General features: G+C 41.5%; 1 protein-coding gene across 4 annotated transcripts in view; it reads left to right on the forward strand.

Annotated features, from left to right (window-relative positions):
• Positions 1 to 6,589: 6,589 nt before the first annotated feature.
• Positions 6,590 to 19,225, forward strand: part of NTN4 (netrin 4) — a 129,970-nt gene continuing 117,334 nt past the window's right edge. For all 4 annotated transcript variants that reach the window (XM_070370332.1, XM_005898399.3, XM_070370333.1 and 1 more), the window contains exons 1-2: positions 6,590 to 6,723; positions 9,501 to 10,030. In XM_070370332.1, the coding sequence (XP_070226433.1) occupies positions 6,669 to 6,723; positions 9,501 to 10,030 (585 nt within the window). In that variant the 5' untranslated portion in view covers positions 6,590 to 6,668. The remainder of the gene's footprint in view (positions 6,724 to 9,500; positions 10,031 to 19,225) is intronic.

The following is a 19,225-nucleotide window of genomic DNA, read 5'->3' on the forward strand; positions in this document are numbered from 1 at the left end:
AGAAGTTTGGAAAATACTACTTGTGTTGATCCAGTAGATGGATTTAGTTATGACATTCTACTATAGGAGGAGTAACATGATAGAAGAGAAAGATAGTGAGTTTAGATTTAAATGTGTTGAATTAAAGATGTCTAAGTGGAGCTGTCCATTGATGACCTTGAAGCTCATGAGTGACATTTGGGAATAAACAAAGTAGGGTGGTGGATAAATCCACAGCTCAATGGGTTAAACTGACATTGTCAAAGGAGAAACTATTCTATGGGTGTCTTTGCCAATGAGAAAGTTGGCAATCTAGTCTTGAATCCTTTCTTTAATTGCCTTCCTATGTCATTTCTCTTGAAAGAGGAATGGAAAGAATACTGTGCTTAAAGTCAGACATGCCGCAGTTCAAATCCTGCCTTGTCAGTTTACTTAGCTGTGTGAACTTGGCTCAGATATTTAACTTCTCTGAGCTTCAGTTTTTTCAACAAGCGGTCAACAACCTAGCTTTAGAGTTGTTATGAGTATTATAAACTATTCAATATTGTGCCTGGTAAATTGTAGTTGCTCCATCAGTGCCATTCTCTTCTCCCTCTAGTTAGAAAAGATTTGTTGCTTCATACTTTCATCTCCTGTGTAGCAACTTTTAATACAGCTAAAACTGCATGTAAAATTAAGTCAGGGCAACTCTTTTATTTCTGCCTTTTAAATACCCATATATATTTCCACAACATTTTGCAGAAAACCCCAAAAGAACTTTTTCGTCAACCAATAACTTGAAGATGGAATTCTAGGGCAGGTCAAAGGAGATTGTATGTAATTGATGGATTTTTGTATTACTATTTTAGGTATTTAACAAAAGAATCGCCTGCAATGCAGAAGACCTGGGTTCGATCCCTGGGTTGGTAAGATCCCCTGGAGAAGGAAAAGGCTGCCCACTCCAGTATTTTGGCCTGGAGAATTCCATGGACTGTATAGTCCATGGGGTTGCAAAGAGTTGGACATGACTAAGCAACTTTCACAACAAAACAAAGTGCTTCCAATGTATCTTGCTCTTTTCTAACCTTTCATAAATATTAACTCATTTCATGTGCATAATAACCTTACTAATTAGATACTGTTATTATTCCCATACAGCAAATAAGGAAATGATTGAATCAAGAGGTTAAGTAACTTGCCCATAGTCACACAGCTAGCAGGTGGCAGAGCCAGGCTTCAAATCTGTGGAAACAGATCCCATAGTCCATGCTCCTAATTACTATGCATGTGTGTGTGCTAAATTGCTTCAGTCGTATCTGACTCTTTGCAACCCCATGGACTGTAGCCCACTATACTCCTCTGTCCATAGGATTCTCCAGGCAAGAATACTGGAGTGGGTTGCCATTTCCTCCTCCCCTAATTACTATACTTCTATATAAAAGACATAAATAAATAAGAGAAATTACTCACATTGCTCACTATTCTTTCATCCTTATGAGGCCTTTGGTAGCTATTTCTTTATCTATTTTCCTACATTAAAAAAATAGTTGTCTCTTAGCATCTTTTCATTAGTGTCAGAAATAGCAATATGCATAGAAAGTTTTAGCTAACAAGTATTCTGAAGAGAAATTGTTTAAAATTTGTGTCAGTATAGTGCTGTCCAGAGGAGCTATCTCTGTAACAACAGAACTGTTCTTGTTTGTTTGAACTTTCTAGATTCCATATAATTAATCTGAACATGAGAGAGCATGCTTTTTTTTTTTTTTTTTTTTAAAGAAACGTACTGCTTACCTTCCTGGAAGAGCAAACATATTTTCAAAGGTTCCTGCTCCCTTCCTAGGAATGAACAGTTATAGCCAGGAAGCAGATGAAATAAGAAATACAGTGCCAGTGGTAAGAGGCTTAGATGAAAGCATAAGGAAATTCCCAAGATGGTGTTTTTAAACGGCATTCAAAGGGAATAGACCAGGTAGACAACAAAATATAGGATTATTTGAATGGAAACAATTCTCCATTTCATTTTATCCTAATGGTTTTCTAGTTCAAAAAGAGAAGATTGTACTCATGGAAAACTGATGGATAAGCAATGGTTAAAGCACAAACAAATCTGGAAATCCATGTCCTATCTCTAGTATATATTTATTGGATGATCTAACTTTGGCATTTATGTCTTTCATATCACTTTCTCTCCCAGAAAATGTGAAAAACTTTTCCTGTTCCTTCCCACATGTTGATGCTTCCGGGATAACTGAGATAGTGTTTACAGTTCTGTGGAGGGAAGATACTAAGTGTACTAAAATCACTATTTCAAAGTTCCTCGTTTTCTTGGAAATGTATAATCATATCAATGTATACAGTGTTGTTAAGGAGAAGGAACTGGCAACCTACTCCAGTATTCTTGCCTGGAGAATCCCAGGGACAGAGAAGCCTGGTGGACTGCCGTCCATGGGGTCTCACAGAATTGGACACAACTGAAGCGACTTAGCAGCAGCAGCAGCAGAATACAGTGTTGTTAAAGAATCAAATTTTCCATAAAAGTGATTATTTTTTCAGAAAATACTTACCCCATTCAGAACTAATAGTTTCCTTTAAAAATTTAATCATTTTCAAAAATTAACAATTTGCATTTGTGGATTTTTTCCTTAATATTTATCAAATGCTTTCTATCTGCAATGTATTTTAGTGGAACTCTTTCCTTCTGGTTAAACAAAATACGTTTACCTTTTATTAAGGAGTCCTTAAGACATCAGCATATAAAAAGGGGATTTTAATTTTCTTCAAGCATAATATCAGTTGACATCATAAAACTTTTAATACACTTTTAGGGTAATGAAATATAAGCCCTAGACCTAAGTGAAGTGAACTATTAGTTCAGTTTTATTCTACACCAATTCAGACAAACCTAGAGTTGAGTTCTAGATACACAGTATAAAAGCAATGTTGACAAAACTGTAGTATATCTGAAAAGGGGTGAATAAGATGGTTAAAGGTTTGGAAATCATGCTATATGGGCAATTAAACACTTGGAGAAGAAAATAGGAGGAGCAATAAAACTTTACTTCAGACCTTCAAATACCTATCGGAAAAAGATTGGACCTATTCTATATTGTTCAGACAATTAAACTATAAACACAGGTAGAATTTTAAGGAGAAAGATTACAATAGTACCCAAAATGAAAAGGGCTGCTTTTGAGGCTTTTGTTTACTGAGATTTCTAGAACAGAATCTGGGTGACCTTTGGACAGAGATTCTGGGGAGAGGATCTGATGAGGTAAGAAGTTGCCCTCAAGGACCCCAAGGTCCCTTTTGATGCTAAATAACTCCATGATCCAATAGAAACATCACTTACTGTACTAAGTTATAATAGGGTGACACCTTTGCAGCTTTTTGATGCTTTGCCTCTGAATTAAAGGCCTCAGATTGCTATGGGGTTTTTGGTCCTTATGCTGCTTTTCATAGTTCTACCATCCCCTTTATGCTTCCCAGGTGGCGCTATTGGTAAAGAACCCACCTGCCAATGCAGGAGACAAAAGAGACGGGGGGTTCGATCCCTGGGTCAGGAAGATTCCCTGGAGGAGGAAATGGCAACCCACTCCAGTATTCTTGCCTGAAGAATCCCATGGACAGAGGAGCCTGGCAGGCTACAGGCTACAGGTTTACAGAGTCGGTCACTACTGAAGCGACTTAGCATGCACAACATGCATCCTCTTTATTACCAGGTTGCCTCAACTCATTCCTTGTTTTAACAACCTCCTGCTTCATTCTACTTTCTTGCTTCTAAATATGCTGTCGTCTAGGATAACAGCATAACCAAACTTATTAACACTGCGTGGATAATTTAAGTGAAGACCTAAAGAGCTCACCTGTAAATAAGGTCTTTGGTATATGGACTTTTTGCCATCAATTTTAGTTCTTGAAGGCATTTTTTAGCTTTCTTTCAAATTCTCAGGAGTATTCTAGATCTGTCAATTATGTGGTGTCTGGAAACTTGTTATCAAAATTCCATAGGTTTGCTAAGCTTCCTACTAACATAAATTTTAAAAAAATTCTAAATTCATTATTGAAATTTTCAAAAACACTTAATCACAGGCAGTGTATGCCCTTGATTATCACTGAGCAAGATTTTCCTTAGGTAGGCAAACTTTCCTTGTATAGCATCTTCAAAATGAAAATAGAAAAAAAAGTAACAAAAAAATTTTCAATGATGAAAACAGAATTTATAACTAAATTAGACTATGCAACCAAATGAAATTGATTAGAAAGCTAATTACTATTCTCTTCTGAGCTGCTTCATATATAAAATATTGGTATAAACATACAGATTTCTTTAGAATATGGGGAATCATCCTGATTTCACTGGTTTTCTTCTTAATCCCTGGTCTTTGGTATACTGCAATCGCTTTTTAACATAACCCAGTCAAAAATGTTTAATGAAAATTTGTTTTATATCTAGCAGGTGTTTTCAGTTAAGAATAAAAGAAAATGATAATAATGTTTTGTTCAGACTAAGTATAACAGACTGCTTGACCATTAAGGAACTCACTGTCTCCTTAAAGGAAGTAGGAACCAGTTACAGAGCAATCAAAGAAGTACATTATCAAGGCAGGATTGGTGCAGATAGTAATGCCCTTAATATTTGTAATGGGAAATGGAGTAGTTCTGCCTCAATAGGGTAGAATCAGAAGTTAATAATAAATGTGCATTTTTTTTTCTTTTTGAAAAGTTTGCTTTGATAATTAGGTTAAATATTGGTGTTAAGAGCCCTTGGATTGTTATTATTTCCTGTCATTTATTTGGTAAGAATAATATGGAGAGATGTTCAATTGACTCAGTTGGAAGCATGTCTATAAGATATGAAGAAAGCCCCCAAATTGCCAATATTTGAAAATTTAAAGGGTTTATTTTCTGAAATGTTATATAAATTGCTATTCCACATCTTTTGCCACTTTCCAGTGCTGGCCAGAATAATTTTAATGTCCCCAAATGGATGATGCTGACCACGTCCCAGTCCCTCCTGTGAGATATAAACTTCTTCTATAGCCTCAGCTGAGTCATAAATAATACCTACTTGTGCTCCGAGGCATCTAAATTGTCATCATCAGCAACACACACAACTGAATTGTATCTGTAAAACAGTTACTTTTCAGGAAAATATTTAAAGGCACAAAATGAACACTGCAATCAAAAACTACTTTCTACTTAACTTTGCCAGTTTCCCTGGATGTGTACATAGAACTTGATTTTCACAGAACTTGAGAAAGCCCCAGATTCAAGTGCTCCATAACCGGCTTCCGTAATCAGCAGCCCGGCACAATGCTATGGACAATTAGCTGCTTTTGGCTGCTACTAAATCTTCTCCCTTAGGTTATTTCACAACTTCACTGTTTCGCAGCACAACTGGAAGGACAGTGCTTGGAAGGACCAAAGAGGTTCTCTTTGTCGTGCCCCTGCCTCTAGCAAGGATGTTCTTAAACTGGGCACTGGCTAATCCTGTGCCCCTTTTCTTTTAGCACCCTGAGTTTGAATTAGGGAACACTTTTTATATCAAAAAGGATACACCTCGGATAAAGTAAGCATTGATTGTTTAGCCAAGATTCCCTCCTCCACTCCCCTGAGGGTCAGCAGAGAAGCGGCGAATGCAGTTAATGAGCTCTCTCTTGCCCATGACCCCGATTGGGTGGGCGTGTGTGTGGGGGGTTCTATCCCTGGGTCGTGAAACTCTGGGAGAAGGGGTGGCGGGAGAAGAGGGAGGGTTTGTTTTTGCTGGGGGGATGTTGGAAGTAGGCGCTAGCCTATTTCGCGGTTTTTTAAGCCCCTTGGCATGCCCTGACCTGATCAAGAAGGAGTCAACTGCTCTGTGGAATGTTCCGGGAGAAGGTGGGAGACTGCTTCTAAAGGAGGCCTGTGGGTGCTGGAGGGCACCAGGGGGGTCACGCAGGGACATGCAGGGCGAGAGCCGGGAGGGGCACGGTCGAAGCTGGGGGCCCGAGGTGAAAGGCGCGCGGAGGGGCGGAGGCGGGCGGGTCAAGCTGGCAGCGAGGCATCGGGGCGGCTGGTCTGGCTGTGGGGGGTGGGGTGGGGGGCGTCCCTCCCCGAGCTGCGGCGGCAATTCGCCCTCACAGGCTACAGCGCCCCGGCTGTCAAAGCGAGCGCGGGGGGCGGGAGGGAGGAAGGGGTGGAGGTGCGAGGGGAGGAGGGCTGGCACCGGAGCGCCGCGGTGTCGGTGCAATAAAAATGCATCCCATGGAACTGCCCATGGAGAAGCAGAGGACGGAGACGCCGCAGCCAGAGGAGGTGGTAAAAGCGGAGGAGGACGCCCAGGAGGCGGCGGCGGCGGCCGGGAAGTGAAAGGTCTCGCGAAGTTCAGCGGCTGCTGCGGGCGCCGAGCCCCGGACTAGCCGCGGAGGAGCCCGCGGACTGCTCCGCTGGGCAGCGCGGCCGGGCAGGTTATGGTCCCGGGGCTTCTGCCGCCCCCGAGGTGCCCGGGCCCCTCCAGGCCGGTGCGCGAGGGTCACCCCACCTCCCAGCGCGGCCCCAGCCCGCGGCTTCCCGGCGCCCCCGCCCACTGACCGAACCAGGCACCCCAGGAGGACGAAGAAATAAAAGAGCCCTGGTTCCTCCCGAGGACTTGTTGGCGCTTCATCCCACAGCCGCGAGGGCTCGACTCCCTCCCGCGCGCCCGGCCCGGGTCCTCCCGGCTTCTCCCGGCCATGGGGAGCTGCGCGCGGCTGCTACTGCTCTGGGGCTGCTCCGCGGTGGCCGCAGGTGGGTGGTGACGCTGCCGGGCCCCCACCCCCCTTCCTTCGCTCTTGTGTTCCCCATCTCGGGACTCGGGGATACAGGGGTGCGCAGGCTGAGAGCGCCGAGCTCAGCGCCCAAGGATGAAATGAGTGGCCATGTTCCGCCTCCTTTTCCCCGGGTCTCCGCAGTTTAAAATATTATTGATTTTTTTTTTTTTTTTTTTTTTTGCATCTGCGATACACATGCCCTTGGATAACCCGATATCCTGGGTGCGCCCTGCCTGAGATAGTGCGACCTTGGTTTTTTCCTCGGTTTGGACTAGTAAAAAACTGCCTTTCCACTTTGTGAGGGAACAAAGGACCAGGCTCGCCATCCCCCGGCACTACATGGCCTGAGGAATGACGGGGAGGGGTGGCCCAGCGACCCTGGGCGCGCGTGGGCCGGGGCCGCTCTCTTGTTGAGAGCGATCGCCGTCGTCCCCGAACTCTTGCTGGGTACTTGGGAGCCAGGTAGGGACACCTGGGGCGGGGTGAGGGCCCTCTCACCGGGACAGTGGCTAGAACTCAGACCCCGGCCTGGGAAGGTAGGTGGTGATCACCCTAGGTTGCAAGGAGCTGGTTTGCCGCCCTGGGGAATTGGTACCCTGGCGGAGGCTCCGCGGGAGGTCGGAGGCGGGTCTGCTTCCTGTCTGGGTAACTGGACTCCGGGCAGCGGCGTCGTCAGATGCGCTCGCCCTTGCACACCCACCCGGGCTGCCTTGGGCTGCCCTTGGCCACCAGTCCTAGCTTGCTCTTTCTAAATTTGGGAGCCCCTTCTGTTCCTCTCTCTCCTCTTGTAGGTCACCTGGTTTCCAGTTAGGCTCAAGTGCAGTTCAGGGTGTAAGGGGGAAAGACAGTGAGTAACTATTTGGCCTCTTGGTCTTTCAAAGCATCTCACTTGCTCCAGAAAGGAGAGTGTGGGCTGGAGGGACTGACGGGTGGAGAGGGAGCATTGGCACACTTCTCCCGTCCCTTCGGTTTCATCTACTCTGCCCCCAGAGATGCCAGCATGAAGAAAAGCCAGGCTTTAGAATCTGCATCCCAAACCCCAGTCGAACTGTTAGGGGCATCTTTGCTATATTTGGATGGTCACTTCTTTAGGGATCTCTAAGTATTGTGTCCATCGATTATTTATCTAACTCCAGTCTTCTCTGGATTGCTTCTTAGTTTTTTTTTTGGCGGGGGGCAGGGGGAGCTCTAAAATTACTCAGAACGTTTCCCAAGGAACTGTTAAAGGGTCTAAGCTTTTATTTTAATTCCTGCTACTTAAGCATCCCTGTGTGCACTTATGTATGCTCCCCCAACCACAAAGTGAACTTTAATAAACCTTTCAAACCATGTTATGGCAAAAACATGCAAGCAATCAAAAGGTTGTAAATAAATATCACAAGGCAAGTGTTTCAAGTCAAAAATACTTGTATGGGCAGTATATGATTTTCCCTGAAATGCTTTACAGGTGAGTCATAGCACATTGTGTGTTCGTGTGATGTTGGCCACAAGCAGCTGATGCCCCAGCTAATCAGAAAAGTGGCAAGCAGAGTCCAGACATAAGGCACACTTGAATCTGACATTTAAAAACTATGCCTAAGGAAGCCCTTTCTTAAGGTTGCAAAGACTATGTGAGGCTCGTGGTAGTCAGTGTGTGAAATGTCTCTCTTTTGGTCTAAGTTGTCATTTGGCTTATAGTGATAACAATTCAGAGGTGCACCCTCTTAAGAAGCAGAAACGTTCAATTAGCTAGAATTTGGGGTTTGGCTTCCTTTTCCTTCTTTCCCTCTCTGTTTTAACTTTTAAAATAGATAATTTTGTTTAAGGTATTCATAATTAAAATGACAAGCCCAAATTAAAGGATTGTATTATGTAGTCAGAATGTTAATGGGTGGATAATGTTTATCATTTTAAGTAATTTTGAAACATTAAAGTCTGCTGGGCCTTTGTTTGGGTGGAAGCACATGTTTCTTTAAGAAGGTGTTTTAGTTCACAGATTATGTTTAAAGGTGCTGTTAGTGGCTGCCAGACTGTAACCATTCTCCTGTTAGGCAAACAGGTGACTACTATATAACCTGTCATAGGGAGAAGCACTCAAGAGGGAGAGAGCACATCAAATAAGCTTTTCTGTCATCTGGTAGTTTAGAGGGTTTTTTCTTAGTTACATTTATGCAGTACTAAAAACAGATATTGCACATCTTAGTTCCCTAAATGAGATCCCATTGTACACCAATATCTCATATTGATTTTCCTAGAGAATTTGTCCCTTCATATTTTTGTCTTAAAAATATGGTAGAATTCTATATTCCCTCTGTAGTGCATTCTCATACACATATTAGATAATGCCAAGGACTCAAATTATATTTGAAAGACTAAACTGAGTGATCTTAAAAACGTTGTTGGTTTTTAGTATTATTTATGTCATGGCTTCAAAAGCAAATGAGTGTGTTTCAAAAATAGAGACTGTTTAAAAATATTTGAAAAGGTTTAGGCCCATTATCTTTTCCCAGTGTTAACACTTTCCTTCCTCTCACCCTTTACCTAAAGTGATTTTATTTTCTTTTATGTGAATTGTACATCTGAACATGAAACACGCATGCAGGCACACCCTCATACACTCATGCACATTCACACACTTCCATATTTGCATTTGGTAGAATTTCCTCTTTACTGAAAGTCTCAGGGCAACATGGGGACTGCTGAAGATGGACTGGGTGGACAGAAGAGCTTTCCAGATGGGTTTGTCTTGAATAACATATGCTTTCCCATCTCTAGGACTGAGTGGAGTGGCTGGAGTGAGTTCCCGCTGTGAAAAAGCCTGTAACCCTCGGATGGGAAATTTGGCTTTAGGGAGAAAACTCTGGACAGACACCACCTGTGGTCAGAACGCCACTGAACTGTACTGCTTCTACAGTGAGAACACTGATCTGACTTGTCAGCAGCCCAAATGTGACAAATGCAATGCTGCCCAGCCTCACCTGGCTCACCTACCAGCTGCCATGGCAGACTCCTCCTTCAGGTATCCTCGCACGTGGTGGCAGTCTGCTGAGGATGTACACAGAGAAAAGATCCAGCTAGACCTGGAAGCTGAATTCTACTTCACTCATCTAATTATGGTGTTCAAGTCTCCCCGGCCGGCAGCCATGGTGCTGGACCGGTCCCAGGACTTTGGAAAAACATGGAAGCCTTACAAGTACTTTGCAACTAACTGCTCAGCTACATTTGGCCTGGAAGACGATGTTGTCAAGAAGGGAGCTATTTGCACTTCTAGATACTCCAATCCTTTTCCCTGTACTGGAGGAGAGGTAAGGGCACAGGTTTAACTCTACACTGTAAGTAAGGTAGAAAAATGTTACCAGCCCACATTTTTTTTTAAAGCATGAAGGTATACTTGTAGCAACATGAATGAAATTAGAATTTTTCATGAGCTTTATTTGTCATAAATTATTTCTCACCCTGAGACATGCATGTGGAATCATTTTCAAGCGGGTTGCCCACTGGCTAGGTTTAAATCAGAATTCTAAGATTTTAATTTTTTTTTCATTTAAAGGAAGAGTAGATAGGCAACATTATCAGTTTACCTTAGAGGTTTAAAAGACTACTGGTGTCTTCAGACAGCAGGACTGCTTACTGTGCCTCTGCAGGGGCAAGCCTTACTGAGACTGCCTGTTCCTGGAGCCCATGCCTATCTTTCTGCAACCTTAACATAAATAGGAAGTAAATAAAAACAAAGCCAAGGGAGGAAAATACTATGTTTGTCAGAAGGATACTTTTGTATAACAGAGGAGTTTTATTGTTAAGATTAAGAGACTGCATAGCAAACAAATGAAGCTAGTTTCTTTTTAGACGCAGGAATTCTTTCTGGGCACACACACACACACATCAGTTGCAGCTCAGGCTCCTGGGTCTATCCTGGGTGCAAGACCTTCTCAATATCACTCTGCAAAACAGCCCCTTATCTACTAGTACCATTTCTATACAGAATGTTTACTCTTTGCTTCATATTTCCCATTGCTCAAGGGGGAGACTTTTTTTTTTCTTTTAATTTGTATGGATGTACCTAGAAAGCCCTCCCCCCACTGAGATGTATGAAAACATGGAGTTTAGAGACAATTGGGTGAAAGCAGATTTAGAGAATAAAGTACCTTCAATATATAGATCAAGAAATATCAACGTAGAAAAAAAAAGAGAAGAGAATATAGTATTTCTAGTTCTAGCACGTGACACAGAGAGTAGATAAGTGGTTCCCAACTAGAGGTGATTTTGTTAACATCACCTTTCAGGGGCTATTTGGCAGTGTCTGGAGACACTTTTGCTGAGGGTGGGGGTGACACGGTTGGTGTCTAGTAGATGGAGACTGGGGAGGTCACTCAGCCTCCTACAGTGCGCAAGATAACACTCCTCCCATTCTGGTTCCCAGAAAAGAATTATTTGCTCAAAATGTTAATAGTGTCAAAGTTGTGAACGTCTGGACCAAGTGTTAAGCATACATCCAGACACTAAGTTAATCATTCTTCCAGCAGTGTTTATATTACTATTCATAGACTTCCCAGATGATTATATTTAGTAAATATTTGAGTCCCTACTATGTGTCAGGCAGTGCTACAAATTCTGTCTTTGGTTTGGTGCACAGGGGTACTTGCCAGGGACTGATGGAAAGATTGGTTTGGGTACTTCTCTGCCCTACTCCCATAGACATGTGGACTTTTGCCATGTTATCCAGCTGCTGCTGTTTCTGTGTGTGCTCTGCAGACCTGGAACAGTGTTGCTGGCACCAGAACCAAGGAGGATACAGCCCAAGCAGCACGCAGATGGTGTTCCATTCTTATTCTTCGTTCCATTCTTCCTTAAGTTGGCTTAGTATTGTAAACCTGTGTGCACCCTGTCACGATGGACATTTTTCCAGATACCAGGACAGGAAAGAGACAGATAAGTTAGACTCTTTGTTTTCTTCTGTGGAGAACACTTTGTGTTGCAAACAAATGAATGGCTTGAACTCTCAGATTGCTTTGGAATTGATCCACAGGCTCATATCATTTCCCTCTATCTCAGTGCTACTGGGTCATGTTATCTATGAAGTAGCAAAAATAAGAGTTTCAGTAACCAGATGGTAGGCATGCTTGCTTAGCAAATATCATATTAAATGTATTTCAATGGCCCAGAAATTACTTAGAGATGACTAAAGTAATGACTAAACATTTATTTACTCTGCTGCTGCTGCTAAGTCACTTCAGTCGTGTCCGACTCTATGCAACCCCATAGACAGCAGCCCACCAGGCTCCTCCATCCCTGGGATTCTCCAGGCAAGGATACTGGAGTGGGTTGCCATTTCCTTCTCCAATGCATGAAAGTGAAAAGTGAAAGTGAAGTCGCTCAGTCGTGCCCGACTCTTAGCGTCCCCATGGACTGCAGCCTACCAGGCTCCTCCGCCCATGGGATTTTCCAGGCAAGAGTACTGGAGTGGGTTGCCATTGCCTTCTCCACTGCAGAGCAAAAATCTTGTTTTCTTTAAAGCCAAACTACTTATTGTCATCAGTGCTTATATCAAATTTCAAGCAGGTAGAGACTAAAACTTATGGTAGATCGATCTTTCAGTGTGCAGTCACCTTTTATATCTAGTTAAAAAATTTTTTATTGTAGTTATTTCAGCAGACATATTTCAATGGCAAGAAAAACATTAAATGCCATCTAGTTCTCTCTAGAGCATTACTTGCAAGTATATGTTAAACCATCATAGAATTTCTTTCCCTTAGAGACAGGTTTGGGAATGAATCTTTCCCTCCTGAGTTAGAAGAGAATCTTCCTCAAAGATAAGGACCAGAGGAAGCCTCCTTGGAAGCGATCATTATCTACCGCTCCTTTGTTGCTTTGGAATATAAATTAGTGCTGAGCTACAAATTAATTTTTCAGTACAACTCTGTAGCATCAGTCACTACTTTTGAAAACTGAGCAGAAAAATAATCCAATTAATCTAGCATCAAATAAGCAGGCTCAGATTTCATTTATTCCTTATTTATAATACTGTAGACCTATATGTTCCTCCATTCTACATAAGATTTCTCAGGCCTTCTCTAGGTATTATCCTACTACGTAGGCTAACGTAAATATATCCCAGTCTTTAAATTTGTTTCCATTGTCGATTCTGAAATACTTCTTTGGGCTTTTTAGGGCTTTAGAGAATCCTGTCGTTTCATGTCTAAGAAATCAGATATGTCCATCTTCAGAGTGGAAGGCACCAGTCATCTGAAAGAGGACTTTAAAAATACAGGCCTCAAAAATCCACACAGAAGAATACTTTTTAAATATAAGTTTAAGTTTACACAAAATGTTCTAAGCTGGTCAGCAGTTTCAAAGAACAGGATATGATTATCTTACAATGTGTCTCATTATAGGAGAGGAGATTGAGGCTCAGAGATAAGGTGATTTGCTCAGCTTACAATTAGTTGGACTTCCCTGGTGGCTCAGATGGTAAAGAATCTGCCTACAATGCAGGAGACCTGGGTTCAATCCCTGGGTCAGGAAGATACCCTAGAGAAGGGAATGGGTACCCACTCCAGTATTCTTGCCTGGAGAATCCCATGGATGAGGAGCCTGGAGGGCTATAGCCCATGGGATTGCAAAGAGTCTGACAGGATTGAGCGACTAACACTTTCATACAGTTAGTTATGTGACAGAGCTTGGACTAAATCACAAAGACTTTAAGTATAGTATTTGTTTCATAAAACCATGTTCTCTCACCATTACTGACCTCTAAGAGTTGATAGCAAAGAGATGTCTGCCTTTACCCTTGCTCACTCTCTCACATTTGCTGTTCATTTGGATGTGACATGAAGGTAAAAAAGAATTTGCCAAACAGTTTTCTCCTAAGCAGAAGTGTCCTCTGAGATGTCGATGGTGTTCTGGGAATAAAAGTTTCCATAGCCAAACTAGGTTGGGAGACACTGATTGGGTTTAACAAAATGAGACATTTATAAACACATAAATATTCTCATTATGTGTCCTGTATCTTCAAATGGGAGGTATAGGATGGGACATTCCCAAACTTATTAGCCCATGCAATCCTGTCTTTGCAGAACTCCAGTTCCTATCTTTTAGAACTCTAGAGATCCTCAGAGCATAATTTGGGAAATGCTGGGGTGAGGTATTAAGTGCTCCCAAAATCCTGGTGAAAGATGCAAACAGGAGGAGATATTGTTCATGGGGCACAAAGTTTCAGTTATGAAAGATAAACAAGTTCTGGAGAACTAATGTACAATAGTATGACTATAGTTGGAGAGGGCATGGCAACGCACTCCAGTATTCTTGCCTGGAGAATCCCATGGACAGAAGAGCCTGGAAGACTATAGTCCATGGGGTCGCAAAGAGTCGGACATGACTGAGTGACTAAGCATGCATGCATTCATGACTACAGTTAACAACACTTTATTGTGTACTTGAAATTTGCCAGGAGGCTGTATCTTAAGTATTCTCACCACGTGTGCTGAAAAGTGGTGACTATCTGAAGTGACAGAAATGTTAATTAGCTTGAATGTGGTGATTATTTGACAATATTTATGTGTAACAAATCATCAAATTGTAAACCTTAAATACATATAATTCTTAATTTCCAAATATACCTCCATTTTTTTTTTTAAAGGCACAGATGGGCCTGGTGCTTGGCACAGTAGTGAGAGTGGGGTGGGGAAGACAAAACAAATTAGCTAAGTTATACAGTATGCCAGAGTGTGATGACTTCTAAGGCGAAAATAAAACAGAATAGAGGATGTGGGGAGGCTCCCCTGGTGGCTCAGATGATCTACCCGCAATGCAGGAGACCTGGGTTCGATCCCTGGGTCAGGAAGATCACTGGAGAAGGGAATGGCTACCCACTCTGGTATTCTTGCCTGGAGAATCCCATGGATAGAGGACAGCAGAGCCTGGCAGGCTGTATAGTCTATGGGGTTGCAAAGAATTGGACTCGACTGAGTGACTAACACACAGACAGTGGGAATGCTGGCAGTGGAGGGGTTGCTGTTCTTATAACAGATTGAAGGATTTGTGTTGGATGAAACAGACAGTGATAAGAACTCTGAGTTCCTGGCAAGATTTCATGAGTGAACAAAATCTATAATTAAGGCTTCCTTCAATCTTTTGATATGGAAAAATGAAGTGTATTAAAATAACAAACACTGGTAAAAATCCCTCTTGCTAGTGTTTTTTAGAATGAGAGCATTTGAAAAGGAACCTCAATGTCATAGATGGAAAAGCACATGACTGATGAGTAATCTGAAGCCTGAAGAGAATTAATGTCTTGTCTACAATTACTCAGCTGAAGTTTGTATTTCCTGACTTCTCTGCTAGTGCTAACTCCACTGTACTATTGGCTTGGCTAAAAAATTTGTTTGTGGTTTTTCTGTAACATCTTACGGAAAAACATGAACGAACTTTTTGGGCAGCCCAATCATTTGAAATTCCTTTGTGTCAAGCTGTGTAGTGTGAAAGATGCAAAAACTACATACATTGCTTTTCCTTTGTAGTCCTTACAGTCTAGTGCATAAGAGATTAAATATCATTTATGGACTGATTTATTAAATAATATGAGACAGTGCATGATTAATTCCCCCAGTATGCTGTGCAAGTCCTATGCTTTTTAAGATTTGAGTGTTTGTCTCTTTAGGCTATTGAAGAGGATTACATTTCAGTACATTGTGATAAAGTCAGTGTGGCACAAATGTGCAGAAAATGATACATTAATCAGGGTTTTATAGGTATTTACATGTATAAGGTGCTCAGCAATATTTAGGATTTTTAAACTGTAAAGATAAAGTAATACACAAGTAGGAATACTTTGGAGACACTACTCTGGTTAGCTACTTGTTTTCTTCAGTCATTGAAATATGTTTGTGCCTGTTTTTGCAGCAGTATCAGTCATGAGAGTCATGGTGGCAGCTCTTATATACTGAAGCTTTCCCATATCCCAGGCATTCTGTAGAGTTCTCTACATCCCTTATTTTCAAAAGAATGTTGTTAGTTGGGTTTCAGTATCAACCCTATTTTACAGATAAAGTCCTTGAGACTTAGTGAGTCAGGGTAACTTTGTCAGAGGAAGTAATCAATGCTGGAGCTGGGATGACTAGATTGCCTTAAAATTATTTATATGATTAGGTTTTATTATAACTCAAAAATTAAAAATAAAATTAAATTTCTCTGGTAATTATTAAACTATAAAACTTACAGTTTAATTGATCATTTGTAATATGGCTATGTGAACTTTGGGCTTCCAAGGTGGCACTAGTGGTAAAGAACCAGCCTGCCATTGCAGGTAGGCATAAGAGACAATTCCTGGTTGGAGGAAAGCATGGCAACCCACCATGGAATTCTCAGCTGGAGAATCCCATGGACAGAGGAACCTGGTGGGCTATGGTCCATGGGGTTGCAAAGAGTCAGACACGACTGAAGCAACTTAGCATGCATGCATGAAAACTTTGTATAATAAAGTTAATTTTTTTTTACATTAGATAGAAAAATAATAGGCAAAGACTCTTTGCATTTAATGTTACCCAAGATGATGGTAAAGAATCTGCCTGCCATGTGGAAGACCTGGGTTTGAGTCCTGGGTCGGGAGGATCCCCTGGAGAAGGGAATAACAATCTACTCCAGTATTCTTACCTGGAGAATTTCATGGACAGAGGTGCGTGGCGGGCTATCGTCCACGGGATCACAAAGAGTCTGACATGACTAAGCGACTAACACAAGATCGTTTAGCATAAACCATATGGTAATGAGTATTAACAGTTCTTCAGTGCCATTTAGCATACTTTTTATTGATTGGTTTGTTTGTTGGGGGGGGGTGAAGGAAATACTTTTTATCTAGTTGGTAACTGCTTTAAGTAATTTTTCTAAGTTATTAATGTTATACTTTGAAGCATGTTCTCAGCTATAATTTTGTTGAGTTTTTTGGAAAATAAATGTTTTATCTGTTTGTTTAGAGTGCTTTGATTATCCACACCCTGGGGCTAGGCTACTCCCTTCCTGTAGGGGTGGGGCAGGAGACTTATAAAAGCACATTTTAAAAAATTGCCTTTAGTTTAAGGAAAACCCACAGGATGGTTATCAATTAAAATTATTCAAAGAAACTACATTAAAAATTAGAACAAACCCAGAGATTAAATCAATAAACTTTGATTGATTGGTTTCAATGGGTGGATTTTTCCTCTGCAAATACTTTCTATGTAGCTATTAAAAAAATCTGTTTAGCATCTGTTTGCTTCATATTTGCCAGTATTTCATTGTAATATTGTGGAAACTTTGAGAGATCATATTGCAAAATGCCGAGTTAGTAACCGATGATTCATGTTGAAAAATTAAGACAATGAGGAACAGACAGCTGAAGGTCAGGTAGGGCATACAAGGTAGCTTCCTACTAAGGGATGGAGAACGCAAACCAGAATGGGGGTTCTTCAGCAGCAGCAGGGGTTGGGCACCTTGGAAGATGAGGAAAATGAGTCATTCCAGAGAATATAGAAGTTATTGCTTCTGATCAGTAATCAGAAGTGTCTGAAAAGTCATTGAATATAAACTGCGTCTCTTCTGCACACCCATGCACTCTGTGTCACTCACATGCAACTATAATATCATGTCCTTTATCTCTTCTACTCCTACAGTGTTCACTTCTTGAAGAACTTTGCCTCTTCTCTCATTGTATTCGCTCTGTGGCTCCTAGACCCCCAACTTCTGCATCTATCATATATCCCCAGAAGCCATAAATGTCCAAATATGTTCATTTTTTTGTTTTTCCAAATACATTCAGGCAGTACTTCAGGACAGCAAGGAGGCTGGTGCTGAATTGAATTCTATGAAAATAACTGTGAAATGATAATACTATTTATTAAATGTGTCGGATGTTACACAACTCCTGTGTAGCCTTTCAAACTAATCATAATTCATTCATTCTTCTTACAAATATTTACATACTGTCTCCTATGTTCCAACTATTTTAGGAATGGGGGGTACAGAACAAAAAGTCAAAAATTCCTGCCCTTGAGATTACATTCTAAGTGTAAGGTGCTAAACAAGTTAAGTAAATAAAATATATGGGATGTTTGATAGTAATAAGTGTAAATTTTATAAAAAAAATAAAGAAGCAAGGAAGGGGACTAGGTAGTAGAAAGGGGGTTTTAAATATTTAGACAGCTTCCAGGGAACACCTTAATGGGATTTTTGAATAAGGACCTGAAGGGAAGCAGAAATGAGTTATGGATATGTCTAGGGGAAGGGCAAAGGTCCTGAGGAAGTCTGCCTCCTGCCGTCAGGACAGTGAAGAGGCTGGTGCTGAGGCAGAAGGGTTGAGGTATGTTACACTATACCAGAGGCCAGAGAGATAATGGCAAGGTGTGGGAAATTATGCAGATCCTTATAAGCGGGTGTCTAGGATGGCCCAAATTTACACCGAGATCACTTAAACTATTAATAGCATTCCCTTTCACTCTCAAAGAGGTCCCAATCTGGACAATAAATTTTTATAAAGTCATTGAGTTTTACTCTGAATGATACTTGAAGCCATTGGAGCTTTAAGCAGAGGGATAATATGATCAATTTATTGTTAATATGATTTCTCTGGTTTATGGGTAAGGAAAGACCAAAGAGGGAAGCAGGGAGACCAGCTAGAATGCTGTTGCCGGTAATTTCAGGCTAGATCTGATGGCGCAGAAACAGAAGGTTGCAGTGGAAATGATGAAAAGTAGTTGAGTTCTGGATCAATGTTATGGATAAAGTCAACAGCATTTGTTGGCAGGTTGGGTGCAGGTATGAGAGAAAGAAACAGATAAGGATGTTTCTAGCCTGAGTACCTGAAGAATGGGACAGCCAGTTACTGAGGTGGAGAAGACTCTAGAAGGAGTAGATTTGGAAAGGAATGTCAGGAACTCATATGTGGACACATTAGGTATAAGTTGCCTGTGACACATCCAAGTGGAAATACTGAGTAGGCAGTTGGTTCTGGGAGTTTAAAGTTCAAAGGGGAGATCTGAACTAAATATATACATTTGGGAGTCATTTGCACAGAGATGATATTTAATGCCATGAAACTGGATGAGATCATCAAGGGAGTGGGTGTGGACAGAAAAGAGGAATGTCCAAGAATGGAGTCCAGGGGAGGATCAAAGTTATTCCACTGACTCTGCCATTACCAAAAACACTTGCAACTGCCCAGGCATATACAAGGACCAGTCTTACCAACCTGCAGATTCAATGGCTGTTTAATTAAGCAACATCATGAATTTGAATAACATTGACTTGCCACTGTCAATACAGTCGGTACAAATTCTAAAATGAAAAGTGAGAGGGAAGGCGTGAAATTTGCCACTTTAGATTTTCAAAAGATGAACTAAAATAAATAGGGAGACAGGAAAGACTGGTCAGATAATGATGATAGAAAAGGGAGAGGGAACAGTATTGAAGGAGAAAGACATCTTTGAAAACATGCTGAAAGAGAAATGCTGATTTTAGGGGCTTTCAGATTT

Source organism: Bos mutus, chromosome 5, assembly GCF_027580195.1.
Source record: "Bos mutus isolate GX-2022 chromosome 5, NWIPB_WYAK_1.1, whole genome shotgun sequence".
Taxonomy (NCBI): Eukaryota; Metazoa; Chordata; class Mammalia; order Artiodactyla; family Bovidae; genus Bos; species Bos mutus.